The 15,952-nt window shown below is 31.4% G+C and overlaps 2 protein-coding genes across 5 annotated transcripts in view; one reads left to right on the top strand and one right to left on the bottom strand.

Annotated features, from left to right (window-relative positions):
• The window catches only part of Ubr1 (Ubr1 ubiquitin ligase), a 53,220-nt gene that overhangs the window by 20,241 nt on the left and 17,027 nt on the right, over positions 1-15,952 (bottom strand). The window contains exons 1-2 of one of the 3 annotated variants that reach the window (XM_074144058.1): positions 14,414-14,477; positions 506-729 (exon numbers count right to left, since the gene is read on the bottom strand). In XM_074144058.1, coding sequence (XP_074000159.1) covers positions 506-719 — 214 coding nt within the window. In that variant the 5' untranslated portion in view covers positions 720-729; positions 14,414-14,477. Of the gene's footprint in view, positions 1-505; positions 730-1,522; positions 1,940-14,413; positions 14,478-15,952 lie in introns of those variants that run through there. The other 2 variants (XM_074144056.1, XM_074144057.1) reach the window with 2 other exon arrangements.
• Positions 5,853-15,952, top strand: part of nolo (ADAMTS-like no long nerve cord) — a 132,096-nt gene continuing 121,996 nt past the window's right edge. The window contains exon 1 of one of the 2 annotated variants that reach the window (XM_074144060.1): positions 5,853-6,295. The gene's annotated coding sequence lies outside the window, so the exon portion shown is untranslated. The remainder of the gene's footprint in view (positions 6,296-15,952) is intronic. The other variant, XM_074144059.1, reaches the window with a different exon arrangement.

Below are 15,952 nucleotides of genomic sequence, written 5' to 3'. Positions count from 1 at the left end.
GTTGATAGCGGCTAACGGTGCCTTTGGAGAAAGCTAGTTCTGCAAATCTTGGATTTCAAAGCACTTGTACTTTTGTAGTTGGATTTAAATCGATAGCTTTCCCTTTTGTCTTAACATTTCACAAATCACCGACCTGCTTCTTTTCATAAAGAGGAATCACATTATTAAATGATTTAATTTAAAACCTCAATTTCACTTAAAACACTCGTAGTTCTTTACTAGCTGAATTCGGATTACGAACATATCACAGTCACGGTTTTCTGAAAAAAAAACTCCCCATATTTGACGTTGGCATAATGTGTACATAAATTACTTTGGGGTCTAAACGATTAATCTAACATTATTTTTGCATTAGACGCCTTTGGCTGGGTTTAAAAGCCTGCGAAACTTTTTTGGTAAGAGAAAGGGTCCTCTATTTCATTACATCATGTATATTATTTATTTTTTTAAATAAAACAAGAGAACAAATTTGCTGCGTTAAAATGGTATTTACACTTTCACATACCTATTTCTTCCTTGATATTCCAATCAAGGCAGCTTAAATTTTCTTCAGGAGTAAACGCCCTTGGAACCCAAATCCTCCAATGATCTCTGAAGTGGACATGCGTCAGCTTTCCTTCATCTAATTTACTTAACCATTTGGCAACAATCTGTGACTTGGGTGCACTTTGTAGATGTGACACATCTATAACTTGCTCCACTTCCATCTCATCCTCCATACTGATATGACTGCAGTAATAGAAACAAATGTTAAATCTATTATTATTTTGTATTTAAATTATGTAGCATTTTATCTAATCTTGTAAAACAAATAAAAATAAACAAAAATGATATAATGAATATGAAAGAAAAAATTCTTACATAAGTGATACTCAATTTCCAAAGCAAAATTAAGAACATACGTATTTCTAACAATACGTAGTTGAAAATTAAGTAATTTCGACGTTGATAAGAAAATTAAAATAACGGAGCAACTTTTTGATTTAAACAAAATTTTTGAACTATACGATGGAAATTAAACGATACATGTTACTACACAGCTGCAATGAAAATAAAGTTAACCTTAAAGTTGTAAATTCAAAAGTAATATTACACACAAGATTTATATAAATATATATGTATAAAAATGAAAACATAAAGCAAATAAGTAAATGAATAAAAATAATGGACATATGCCAAAAAATCTATAGATATACATATATATGTAGAGGTAAAGTTAGATTGAAAATATTGAGAAAAAGAAACTAAACAATGGCTCCTAATTTATAAGATCTTAAGTAGAACTTTTTCAGGTTAGCAGATAAAGAAATTAGTTAATAAAAATGAACTTTACAAGGAAGAACGTAAACTTATTTCGCGCATCTTCTAAACGCAGCTAAAAAATAAATCAAAAAATAAAATAATAAACACTAAATTACCTTCAATAGCAGATTATTACATTTTTATAACTAAATCTAAAATAATGCGTAAAAAAAAAAAATCATGATCACCTTTATAAAACAGATGAATAGATTGTACTTACAGAAATGGAAGTTGGTTTCTGTCACAGCTTTTATTATCCCACTTTTTCGTTTTTGATTTGTTCGTCTCACCAAAAAAATGATTTAAAATCACAAAAATTTGTGGTAAAATAAAAAGGAACTTTAGTCCAATCTATGTCTTTATTTATTTATTTTTGAAGTTTTCAAATTGTCTCATCGAAATGGAATAAACACGCACTTATTCAAGCAAAAGGTTACATTCATTCAATAGAAATTACAGTTGTTTAGGATTTCATCTATTATTAAAACAAAAAACGAAGAAATAAATTACTAGTTTCCGAAAAATAACTGTACAAATTAAACAAAAACTAAAAACTAAAAAAAGGAATCTGTCGTAGAAATGAGTTTTCTAATCAGTGAACAACTAAAGAGACTGGTTGTCCCAGGAACACCAACATCAGCCGTTAAATTATTTTTAGCAATGAAAAAAAAATCATTTTCAAGAAATGGTAAAATCACAAAATCACGCAACGTAGACTTCTTTTTTAAAATTATTCTTTAATAATAATAGTTTCAACAATAAACATTAAAGTTAAGCTTTCATAGAGTTGTTGCGATTTTAAAACCTTTAGTTGCGTTAAAAAACCTAAAATATATTTATTTTTTGTCATGGATAAAACATACACTAAATATTCTAAAAATTAAAATATTTAAAAGTGTTCAAATAAAATAGAGAATCAGGATGCAGCTATAAATAAATGATAATTAAAATTTCTAATTGCTCTGTTTAGGGGGGGGGCATGATAGTCTGTTCATTTTTCTGTCGTTTAAGTATCGGCGCCCAGTATCTAAATATTACCCCAAATTTCTGATTAAGTACCTCCTCTTACTTTTAGCTTATGATTGTTTACACTGATAAGAAGAAACATATCATTTTAAATGGCCGTGTTCCGTCTAAAAATTCAAGCGACGTTGCTTCATTATTTTAAAGAAAACTACAGCTCATACACTGCTTTAAAATTCATGAACTAGAAAGGGAGTATCTACTTATTCATCTGCTGCTCTGTTCTGGTTGAAAACTTTTAGAGAGGTAATATGTGCCTGGAAAATAAGCTTGCTTAGATCTTTCTTGTATCCGCAGCTTCAGAAATTTGACAGCACCATTCTTACCACTAGCAAACAGTCACAAATAGGCGAGTTCCACTCAACCATACACTGGCATCTGTAGGCAGCCATCATGGTTCCCAGAAGCTGCTGAAGTATTCCACATCTCTCACACCCCAGCATTACTCACACGCCACGTTGAAGGCTGTAAAACTTTTTTTCACAACCAGGATGAATATCGATTCATCAAACGAATGAAAATTGGGTTACAGTCTCAACTTAGAAAATCAATGGATTAGTCAAGCCCAACATTTGTAATCGTCCCACCAGAAGGAATGATCAGAAAAATGTGATGAGTGTATAATGGATAAAGAATATTATTCAACTTCAAATGGTTCCGTCGACCAGGCGTAACATTCTTCAAAAAACATTCAGGCAAAAAAAGCAAGTTAAGCAAAATTAATGACAGAGCACGCTCTCAGAACTGAGCAAATACAATACAGCGACATTTATAACGAATCGTTGGACAACTGCTTAAAATAATTTCTTCAAATCCCGCTAATTTATTGTTTTGCTTTCAAGGAGGTCAACAATTTTAGAAACAACCGGGTGCATTGTGCTTCTACCTTGAAGACAATTATTAAATCCCTTTAGAAACATTCTCATGCGCAATGAACGTTCGAAACCGATCAGGGATAGGAAAAACATTCGAGTTATGACAGATAAATTCAGCAATATTATCCAGCACTGCGGACATGACCGCATTTTCAATATATATTCCTTCACAAAAACTGAATAAGTTTAAAAGATAAAGAAGCAAAAACTAAGTCAGGTCAAAAAAGCATAGTCGAAATAGATATCTGTTATAAGCATCTACTTATGCAACTTATCAACTTGTCTATAATTTGAGCTAGGACACACTGAATTAGAAGGAAATAAAATAGGTAACATTAAGTAATTTTTGGAGAAATGATTTAGTACAATCTCTGGAGGTTTAAGAAAGAAAAAACTTCTGGCCCAGATGGCATTAATAATGAGTTAATGTACACTACTTAGCCTCATAAATCTGATAATTGCTTTGTTCAATCAAATTTTAGTAGCAAAATAAATTCCGATTCAGTGGTATACATCGATCGAATCGTAAACTTCTTCGTAATTGGGAAGGTAAATTACCACCTTATCAGTTTATCTCTGCTGTTATAAGTGGTTTATGAATGTTCATAAGAATAAAGTTTTGAAAAAGAAATCCAATTGGATGAAAAAAATAGGATCCTGGAAACGGTTTTGGAATGTAGATCATCAGCAAGTTGTCAGTCGAATAGTAGAGAAAGTTCGAGAATATGATTAACAAGTCTACACTGTACTGGTACACTTAAGCCAACTCTTTGATAAAAACAAGCACCGTTTTTATGTTTTAGTGATAACAAAATCAAAGCACACATTCATACGGGTTGAATACCATTGACATGCTCCTAGATTCCAGAGAATTGTATTAGACAATAGAAAGCCACCTTTCCAGCTTAAAATAAATTATTCAAACAAAATACGTTACTGCTTATTGAATAAAGTATTCTGCTGATTAAATTGGGGTAAATAGAGCCTACTATTTCTGTGTACCTGCAGTACACAATGGCGCACTCTGCATTATCCATGTTTAACATATTCCTTTCCTATTAATCCTCGAGAACTTCATTTGCTGATTGTATGTGTTTGTATCCAGAACATTTTATTGAAACATTTTCCAAGAGCAATTGGAGAAAGGGATGGTTAAGTTTCTTCTAATGTGTATTGTACTGTCTTGCTTTCTGCCTGTATTAATAAGAATAAAATGTGGAGAAATGTAAAGAAAACCAATTGACCGAAAATTCCATTTCTAGATTTTTCTGTACTTTGTGATTTTTTTTATTTTTCGAAAACGGCTCCTATAAATGTATTTAAAATTTTTAAAGTGTTGAAAAAAATCTATTGTAGAATAAACTAACTAAATAACTTGCTACTCACTGAATATTTAGCATAAATTGTTTCTCTTTTGTACATCTACTGATATTTGTTGTTTAAATTGTTTCATTTCAAGTAATATTTTATAGATTATTAAGCTGTGTTGTAGAAATTAAAATACATTTAGCACACATGAGTTGAGTCTGGCATTCTCCTCCATTTTTTCAATTTGATTTACTCAAACAAAATAATTGATTTAAAATAAATTATTCAAACAAAATACGTTACTGCTTATTGAATAAAGTATTCTACTGATTAAATTGGGGTAAATAGAGCCTACTATTTCTGTTAATGCACCTGCAGTACACAATCGCGCACTCTGCATTACCCATGTTTAACATCTTCCTTTCCTATTCATCCTCGAGAACTTCATTTCCTAATTTCTTTTTATTCTACTTATAGTAGGTACAAAAATATCCACTTTTTCTTCTTGTTTTAAGATTCCCTTCTTCTTAAAGGTCTTGCATCTCTCACAGGACTTTCAACTTTTTCTCATCCAACCAAAGGATCAAGGAAATTTCTGTCCATATAAGTTTGAGTTCTGGACGTTTAAGTCGTGTGTGAGTGATCCATGTAACCCTCTCGCCAATTACACTTCGTCAGCCGTAGGAAATGGAGTGCTCTTCAAGTTAATGGACTAGCTTGTCCGTCCGCAGTGAGTGAATTTAAAGATTGCTTTTATTTGAAATTCTTTTTCGGGGACGTAAAGCTTCCATCAGAAAGAAGTAAAGCGTAATAACTGTTATTATGGCCAAACGGTCTAGCATTAAATTAAAAATTTGTTGTTGGAAGGAAACCATGAGGAGAGTAAGAAGATGTGAAAATGATAAAAGGAACTTAATTTTAGGATTTGTTTTTTAAATTTGAAGAATATTTGTTGCACTATGATTATGCACCAGACATAAAGAAAGCAATTCAGTAAAATGGTCGATCTCAGCGAAAAACTTGTATTCTTAGAGGACATTATTCATTTTGTTTTTTTATTAAAACAGAATTAACATAATTATAATGCGTACTTAAGCTCTTAAGCCCACCAAGAAGATTGATTAAAAAAAAAAATCAACCACCATTGACGGGGATTTCTGATATACCATACACATATTATACATATATGAAAGGATTAATCGATTTGTGTGGCGATGGATGTTTGTGGCGGTTTGCAGTGGGTAATATAGGGACATAGCACAAGTAGTCGTGTTATAAGGCAACCCTCAGGAGGTGGGGCCCTACTCAGCTGTAGAGTTTGCGCAAGGCTCACTCGCTAGTACGCAAAGGGTGGACTCGGGTTAAGGCCAGCGCCAGCTAACTCAAAAACGAGAACAGTTTAGATCGTGTCTCGCTGGAAAACGTTACACCATTAAAAAATAAAAAAGGAAGGTTTAAAATAATATATAAATAAGATATAAATAAAAATAAGTTAAACATTTAGGTAAAATAGTAATAATAATTTTAATCAAATTTTAAAACTACTAGATAGAATATATAAACACATTTTGGTCAATGCAGTCGTGTTTTTGAATAGGAAAAATAACGTTTTTCTAAAAAACTTCTTTTTATTTTATTTTGTTAACCAATTTAAGAAGTTTTAAAATTTAATCAATTTAAAAACGAAACTAAGTAGCTTTTTTAAAAAAAACCTAATTAAACAAATTTCGCAATAGAAATTTTGTACCAGTACAAGCAAAAATTGTGACTTCACTTTTCTTCCAAAGGTAAGTCAATTACATAATAGGCAATACAAATAATATGTATAAAACTGTATTTTTTAAACAAGTAAGTGTCATATGAATTTGTTTATATGTATTTCTATTTATCCTTAAATCAAAATTTACTTATGTGTGCAGCAACATGTGATTATCTTTATTGTAATTTTTACAATAATAATTGACTTCTTTTTCTTTTTTTTTGGCTTTCTTTAAACAAAAGTGATATGGATACATTTTACGTGAAGCAGTTAGGTTATTTATAACGAAGTTCAAAGAAATCAAAGTGTGTGTTTTCAAGTAGAAAATAACAGAAAAACGTAAAATTATCAATTTTGAAGTAATGTTGAATTATTTTTTCGTAAATCTTGAATTACACTTATGTTAAGTCATGTTAGAATAATTCGAATTGCTCTTTAGAGGAATGCTTCACTTTATATTTCCTCCTGAAACTCATCCTCTTAAAAAAACAAAACTATCAAACAAAAATTGGTGGCCAGAAGCAAGTTTGAAATAAAACGTATTTGGTTTATTAAAATAATTGAATCAAGTCGAATGTCCTGTCAAGAGTGTTTAAAAATTCCTGTACAAGAGTTAAGATCGTATAGTACAATAACTCATCAAGGAGATGCTTAAATTCAAGCTCCTAATACATGAATTAGGGTAAATTCGGGTAGTGACCCCACACTGCCTTAGAAGAATCTTTCCAGAGAAATGTTTTAAATGTGGTGGATAGATGAATTTGCAATCTCTTACAAACTTCAATGAAAATTGGACCTTCTTTTTCTTTACGAAAATAAAAAAAAATAATATGAAAATCAATTGTTAACACAATTATAGGATGTTCTCCTACTTTCAAGGTTTTCCTTCAACATCGAATGTTCACTGAACGTTCATCGACTTCACTATAGAGACAGTTATTTACTGCACTATTATAAGTAGAAAATAGCCTTGACTATATTAGAAGTATATCTTACGAGAAAACCTACTTATGTAAATAAATTTTCTTGAATAGACTTTCAATCATAACGATAGAACTTTATCTAAGAAGTTTCGAATGTTAAAAAGAAATCGTTCAAATGATTCGTCACTTCCGGACGAACGGCGTCCTTCAAACACAGAATTTTAGTAACAAATTAAATTCTCACTAATATTAAATAGGTGGTAATAACATGGAATTAAATTAATTTGCACTTTATAGCATTAACAATAAAATAAATTATTCTGGAAAAAAACTGTCTTTACAAAAATTTTACTCGAGAAGATAACATAAGTAGTTTGTATGAAAACCTCGAAAAATAAAAAACTTTTTAGGAAATCTACTTATTCAGTTTTATTAAATAAAAGATCAAACAAAACCTCTTTTTAGTGACCGTCTAGACAAATACGAAAAAATTCGAATAAACTTTCGTTCACTCAACACTTCTTGTGAACTAAATATTCTTCTAATTCGGACTTCTATTAACACAATGATGGCCTTACATTATCCAGGTACTTTTTGTAGAAATCTTAACTTCAGTCCCTCCCAAAGAAGACCGTTTATATGAACATTCCTAGAAGAAGATGACAAATAAAAGGGTCCAAATAATGTGGATGTATGCAGTGGTGTACAAAGGTTTTACAGAATATTGGTACCATTTACGAAAAATAAAATTAATAAATAATACAATAAAATTAAATTTAAAACATCTATTTGGTAACGTGACACTTCAGGCCCATTTTCTAATTCTACATTCTCATAATTGTGTCTCTTTTTTTCTCCACATTTTGTACTTAATTTATTTATTACTTAAGTTGGCCAGTTAATTAAAAAGAAGGCACTTGAATTAGATATAATTTCTACCATCATGCATGTTGTTTAGAATGATGGTCAGAAATTACGATATAAACCTCGTAATTCACAAACCGCTCTTAGGCAATCGGCATCACGGCACCACCCCTAAACTCCTGACCTTTCTCTAGCGTAGCAAATGATTTCCTGACGATGATGCGGTTAAAGAGACCACATCTTCAAGTAGACTCCTTCTATTCCAAGGGCACAAGATCACTGAAGTCGATATAGAACAAGTGTTTAAGACAATGGAGATTACAATGCTAAGTTCAATTTCAACATTAAATTTAGTTTTCATATTAAGTATATTAAATACATATTAATCCGTCCTTGTTTATTAAAGGACATAACGGTACTCTAACGATCTTAAACTTTGCAAGCCAATTGTATGCATAATAACAATCACATTTTACATTTTACGATTCAATCGATTTTTTTTTCCACGATGATTACAGTACATTCTCTTACAAAATAGAAAGTAATAAAATAATATGTGATGACAGCACATGTATTGAGAAAATACAGACGGATCTAGAAGACAGTAGTTGTGCTATTTCTGCGAACCAACTTTACTATCCTAGACACGCGCATGAGTTCTATACTCGACTATGGGAGAGGGTTTCGCCTAACAGAGAGAACAGACAACACAAAATTGGGTTCATTTAGATGGCTACAAGTTATTATGGGGGGTAGAAAATGCGTGTCTGTTCGCGGAAACACGTTTATTTTTGCTCTGATTCTACCAAACCCCTATTTTGGTCAATGTCACAAAACTATTAAGTAATTTTCAAAAACTATTTCTTCAATAAATTTTTGGATATAAATATTATCAAAAAAAAAATTATTAAAACATTTAGCGTATTAAAAGCTTTCCAGGCCATTCACAAGTTTATGTTGTAACGCCTTTGCTATTCAGTATTGCTCAATTAGCATTTGGCAGCTCAATAAAATTCTGAAAATTTAGCATGCGACATTGGCGACCCTTGTCAAGACGGAGCATCGATTTAATTGAGGGGCTTCTCATTTCCTACTGTTGACAGAGCAGACATATAACGCTCTCTATCAACCCTACTCTGTACAAATGCTTCTTAGGCAGGTTTGATTGGCCTGTTGAATTTTAATGGTCTTCTGGGACGTCAGGTACTCAAATATACTTTTTATAAACTGAATCTAAATGGATGCTAAAAAAATTTAGTAAAAATTCCAATTTAAAAGATAAATGGTAAGTTATTAAGAAATTAAACAAAAAACCATACTTAAATCTTGCCCTCCATATGAATCTCCCTGAGAAAATGAAATTACAGTTAAAAGAAGCTCCAATATAATCTCTTAAACAAAAACTTATAGTTTAAAAAGTTAAGCATAAGGGTTAAATTAAACGTCAAAAGGTACACAAATCAGCAAGTACCCAACATTTCATTCATATTTCAGCTCGTAATTTCAGCCATATCTGAATCCTTCGTGTAAGTAACAGCGTGTTTTTGATACTATTCGGTTAGTGACTGTATTTGATAAGGTGATTTGCATAAGTTGAGTCTGTTTTGTTGTATATTTGCACGAACGGATGTTTTCTTGGTATCAGTCTTTGATTTTTCTCCCTCTTTCACCAATATAACCACTACCTCATATAAAAGAGACTAGTTTTTAAAGTCCGCTGTTGTCGTAAGGTAATAAGTTTCGGTTTGTTTACTTATTCTATTTCCAAAACGCGGTTTTGAGGCCCAGGAATTGAACATCTGTTGATCGTCGCAGAAATGACGTGTTGAAGAAGTATACGCGGCTGACATTATCAAAAATATACATTAAAAAACTGAAGACACAGAATAAACGAACAGCAAATAACCTAAGACAAAAACTAAAATAAGAATTATCTCATTCTAACTTAAGCGGATAAAGGCAACGGAAATTTTAACACATTTAAGAGTATGTTAACTAAACGGTTTCATAAACAAAAGCGGGCAAACCCAACTTAAGAACTACCCAACAACAAATAACAGTGTATAACAGCAAATAAAGACAGCTATAAAAACAGCCGTCTTTATCGTCCTAAAAATGGAATACTCAAATATGTATCCATGAATCCCGTAGCACCCAACCTGAGAACAGTTCCCAAAGTTTATGTATAAAAAATACAGAACACATTATCCACTTGTTGAAAGTCACAGAACTAACATTCTCATCACCCCTCATATCTCTTGAAATTACAAAGTATAAACTTCAACCCTGTCAGAGACTCTTTAATTATTAGAAAACGGAAACTAAAGGTCGAAAACACACTACATTGACCAACAAATAGCACTAACCCAAACCGAAACTACCTTCAAACAAAATTACTTTAGATTTAACAACTTTTTACCTTGCTAATGACAAATTAGGAATGAGATACTCCCCATTGGCAAAATTGTTTGAAATATTTATGCATTTATGCAAGACAAATACAAAGAACACATCCGCTCGTATAAACACAACTTACGCCAACCTCGTTATCAAACACAGCCATCAACTCGACAGTATCAACAACGAAATAACTCTGTTACATTCAGGAAAAAAGAAAGACTTACTTAGATATCTTAGAAATATACAGTCAGAAACCCATTTACCAAAACATTATGAAAGACCAAATTCACTAAAACTCTGATACACTCTTTAAAGTCATTACCTACCAAACACACCGACAAAGCTGTGTAAAACTGACAAAAAAAGCATTGATGTCTACTATTAAAAGTGTACTATTTAAGATTTTATTTATATACGAATCATTTCTTAAACGATTAGAATCACATATTCTAAAGAGGACCACACATTTACGAAATGGAAATCTAAGATCCCTTTAAACAACCGAGAAATCTCTTAGAATCAGAAAGATCAAGAAGTGTGCTTGCTCGACGTAACTCTGGGCGTCAGCACATCAACACAAAACTGTAATAATCATAACCCAACTGAGACAGTTATAGCCACTTATAAATTTAAAAACACTAACAATAACTGAATCATACCAAGATCATTTGTATTGGGAAATAATTGCTGTTAAATTAAATATTGATGAATATGTGATTCTAATCGTTTGACGAATGATGCGTAAATAAGTAAAATCTTCAATAAAGCACTTTTAATGGTAGAGAACATGCTTCACGCTCTTTACATTCATGTTTTATTACTATAATAATTATTATTGTGATGGTCGGCTCAACTGGCACGGAATGACTTTAAAGAGTTTATCCAAAGAACTCGACAAACAAAATTACCTTCATAAAATGTTTCAAATAAAGTGGTAGGTATGTATTTTTAGATAATTAGCACTATCGTACAGAAATTAAACCGTCAATCAGTATTCCTCTCAAGAAAATTAAATTGCATTAACAGTACTTCTCCTTAAAAGGGTAAAGAGGGATTAAACTGCGAATTCGGCATAATTGCAATAATTTCCATCCTACTTCTTCTTCCAGCCAAATTTTATTGGCGAATAATTGGCGAAGATTTACAGAGTTATTACTCACTAATAGTTTAAGAGGAATCCTTCTTACGTGGAGGGCGAACTCCCTTCCTAAACCATAAAGAGTCCTTAAAAAAACATTTTCAATTTTACACTTTTTCGTGCAGTTTTTGACGATCAACCCTAATACAACGGTCCTACCGGACAGTTTTAATGAGGTACTAAGCCCATTACGAAAAGATTCAAAGTGGTATAAAAGTAGGCCTTTACTACTAGAATAAAGCACAAATACTGTTGGGAAGAAGGTTTACTGAGGTATAGTGTGCCCCAACCTATAATGAAGAACTGTCTTTTAAGGTTTTATATGGATTAAAGTGGGACCCCTACCTGTAATGAAGTACAATTTCTGTAAAAGAAGGTTTAATTTGGTATAAAAGTGGGCCCTACCATCTATAGTTAAGTACCAGTTCTGTTAAGAAAAGATTTAATAAAGTACTCCAAAATTGGTTCTACGTCTATAATGATGTAACAAGTTGTTCATTGAAGAGTCAATGTTGCATAATAGTGGGCTTCTCTACCTATAATGTATTAACGAGTCTTTAAAGGTCAGGTTTAATGTGGTTACCCCTAACCACGTATAAGAAGTGAGTGCCAAATCTGTTCAAGGAAGGGTACAATGAAGGTCATAATTATGGTTCTGGGGATATTGGCCTGTCTCTTTTTTTTTCTAAAAAAATATCTGCAGATCTAATATCATTTTTAAGGGCAAGTAAAATTTTTTTGATAATGGAGAGTTAAATGAAACTTTGCACAAAGAAATTTTACTTTTAAAGATAATTTCTTCACACAACCGCAAGTTCTAAAAAGCACTTCGGAGACTTAAAAAAGGAAAATTTAGCTTAAACCTCAATTTGATATTACTGCAATAAAATTGCTTTACTTCTTAAAAAATTATAACATGTGCAATTGCTAAAAAACGGTTAGATGAGACTCAGATTGGTTTATATCGGACGGTTTTCGGGAGGTGCTGTTTTATTGTAGTGAAGAAAAATACCAGTGTAATCGATTATAATTTAAAATTAGAGTCATAGTAATTGCTTTAATAGGAAAATGTGCGAGAAGGTTTACATCCAGATTGTTTCCTAAATGACGACCCTAGTTTAGAGACCACGCGGGTCGATAGTGTAATAAACTGAGTTGGTATGAAGTGGTTGGTGGAATATGCTGCTGGAATGTTTTAACTTTTAACCAGCTAATAAGAGAATTATTAGCTATCTACGAGCGGTTACGGCCTCGTAATTCTGGTCTGAAATTTAAGGTTCAGTATTAAATAATTCTTGAAGATCAAATCTCTCGTATTCAGATTATTAGTTACTCTTAAAGGCTATCATTCATACTGTAATTTTCTTTTAGAAAAACTTGTTTTGTTCTTCATTTCTTAAATATAATAAGAAAAACTGTTAAGGGGACGTGAACTCACCCAAAATACATCATAAGAATATTTCTTTCTTTTTGAGTGGACTAAATCACTAACCACGGCTCCTCCTAAAAAAGGAATGCACTCTTAGTGAAATTCTGTGAGAATTCACCTTGAATTCTGAACTTGGACGTATATCATAAGTGACAGGAGGTGTATCAATGCCCTGAGTGCGGTTTTTTGGGGCCTCCTTGTACAAAATATTTTGTGCATTTATTTGAGATCAAATCAGATTTCTTTTTTAGTTCGATAACTCCATAACAATAAGTTACAAACAACAAAAAATATACAAGTTTACTTAAATTACAATAATAGTAATCAAAAAAGTAAACAAAAAATAATGCTCGCTTCATTATAGATTTAAATGAAATGAAAGTTAAATTTAAAAAAAAAAATTCTAAACCAATTTTTAGGTTCAAAGTAGATCAAATTCTGAATTTCTTTTTTCAAAATAAAATTAACAAATAACCTGCACATGAAGTATCATAATAAATAATCTTAAGAGATAACCAAAAGAGAACAAATAAACTGTACAAATCACAAATAAGTTTAAGTCATTTTGTATTCGTATTATTTATTTATTTTTTCCATTTTATTTCATTTATTATCTATATTCTTTTCTACCACACTTTACCTTCACTCATATATGCGTTTGTTGCATTTATTAAATTGGCTGATGCAGCATACTCATGTAGGAGAAAACTTCTGGAGGTAAGTTGTTTCTCAAAAAATTGAACAGTGAATTAGTCTGAGCTAAAGACTGTTGTAAGAAGGTTTTCGAATGAATTGGCAAGATAGATCTTGGTTAAACTAGTTAAATAGATCTTTTTCTTAGAAGAACCACTAAATATAGCTATAATAATTAAAAATCGTGCAGATAATGGAAGAATCAAATTTACATTCAAAACCTTTGAATTGCATAGTTTTAAAATTCGTAGTTTAAAAGAATGTGTTAATTTAGATTATCAAGAATTGAAGCAAGGGAAAGCTGAATATGTTTACACTCGATTATTGTCCAGTGATGGACAGTGTTGTCTGTAAAGAGGGAACACTGTCCGGAGGCCGGCAGAGCACTGAAAAAAAAAAAAGCTCAGGGCACCAATAACCTTGAATTAATGTGCTCCATCCGTTCTTGCGCCTTCTATGGTATCAATGAACATAAAAATAAAAATAAAACAGATTTCAATGGTGAGGAAATCAGTTAATCAGTAATGCGATTTAACAGAATCCATGTTTGAGATGGTTGGAAGTTTCTAGAGTTTCTATTTGGATCAGAAACTTTTAAATTATTATATAAATCAAGAAAAAGCCTTTGGAAATTTCACAATGATATTTGTTTAGAAGTAAAAGATCAGTAAACTTTTCTTAAATAAGTAACATACTCACAAATCTTCAGCTAAGACTCGGATGTGTTCAATTGAACTGAGTGGATCACCAAAACTGGAAAGTGCTACTTATACTAGTGTTAAAGTATTAACACTAATGTTACTGTTACATTATCGCCACGTTTCTACCAATGAATTATCGGCAAACGAACAGCAACCTTATCTTATAAACATGATTCATAACTTAATATTAACACAATCTGCTTTAACTTAGTGCTTTGTTTAGTGGAGTTTTATTACCATATATGCATATAACGATCTTATCAAATCTTTTTTGTAACTGGGTATTCACAAGTATTTTGTGTTTTTAATTAGCTTCCATTACTTCACGGGAACAAAATTTGTGGAACTTTCAAATGATTATCTTTTTACTTAAATAATATGTACTTTTTTTTTTTTTCTAACTTGAGATTTCAAAACTTATTTAAACTATTGAACAGTTGGGAAAACTGAACATTCCAATAGAAACGAGTCTATAACTGTTCATCTAACATATAAAACTGCCCTGAAACGTATTCTCATTCACAAGAAAAAACTATTTAAAATTGAAAGATCTAAAAACATTAAATGGTAATATGAATTTAAGAGACAATTGGAGAAGCCAATTTAGGAAACCTACAGAAAAAAAAAAACCTGAAAAATTATTTCACTAATTTCACTTCCGTTTGTCTGATATTGTCCAAGCGCTTTTTATTGGGTACGTTGAAAATATTTAATCAAATATTAAGTTTGAACTAGTTGCCCTTTTTTTTTTTAAGTTATGCCGAACACAAATTAAAGAACTGTTAATTAATGGATTATGAAAAGGTATTGCCTTTTTTAATGTTTCATCCCAGATTGTTTACGAGATACGAAATTATAAAACTAGAATGGCTAAAGCAAAGCGGTAATATAGATAATGGGCGATTGATTAAATTTTAAAAGATATTTATAATTCTTTAGATTTATATGTGTTATATATTTATTTGTTTGTGTACATTATATAAACAGAGAGAAGCTGGGGATGACAGTGTGGGTCTGCAATGCGCCAGAGAGTTGCGGCCGACCTATACCAAGCCGTTCGGGCGCCTCAGTACCATCTCAGCTTCCACACCTCTTCAATATTTACATGCTTGCGAGCAAAAAATAAACATATCTGCTACGAAATACTTATCCAACTTTTCTAAAAATCAAAAAACTTCCAATTTACAAGTATTAGTTCATTTACGAAATGTTGGCTTCAGTGAATTGAATCCTGAATTTTGACTCTAGGCATACAATCGATTATTTAAGAATTCTATTTTCAAAACAGGTTTAACTTCCTTGTTTCTCAAGATACATCTCAAGAACTGCGCGAAATTTAGATTTTTTTAAACCATACTGGAAATCGGGCAAATATGGTCAACGTTGTAAATCAGATAGTATCTCCAAAAAAAATGGACTTACGAACTCAGAAAATATTTGTCAAACAACCTTTTTCACAACCCGGTCATATAAGTTTAAGACTCCATTTTGTTAGTATTGTATTTCATTCGTACCAAACAACAGGCTTATAAAGGGG

The sequence above is a fragment of the Rhodnius prolixus genome, unplaced genomic scaffold (assembly GCF_049639745.1).
Source record: "Rhodnius prolixus isolate KJV_2025 unplaced genomic scaffold, Rpr scaffold_30, whole genome shotgun sequence".
NCBI classification, from domain to species: domain Eukaryota; kingdom Metazoa; phylum Arthropoda; class Insecta; order Hemiptera; family Reduviidae; genus Rhodnius; species Rhodnius prolixus.
The sequence above is the reverse complement of the archived record's forward strand: the minus strand, read 5'-3'. Positions and strand labels throughout refer to the sequence as shown.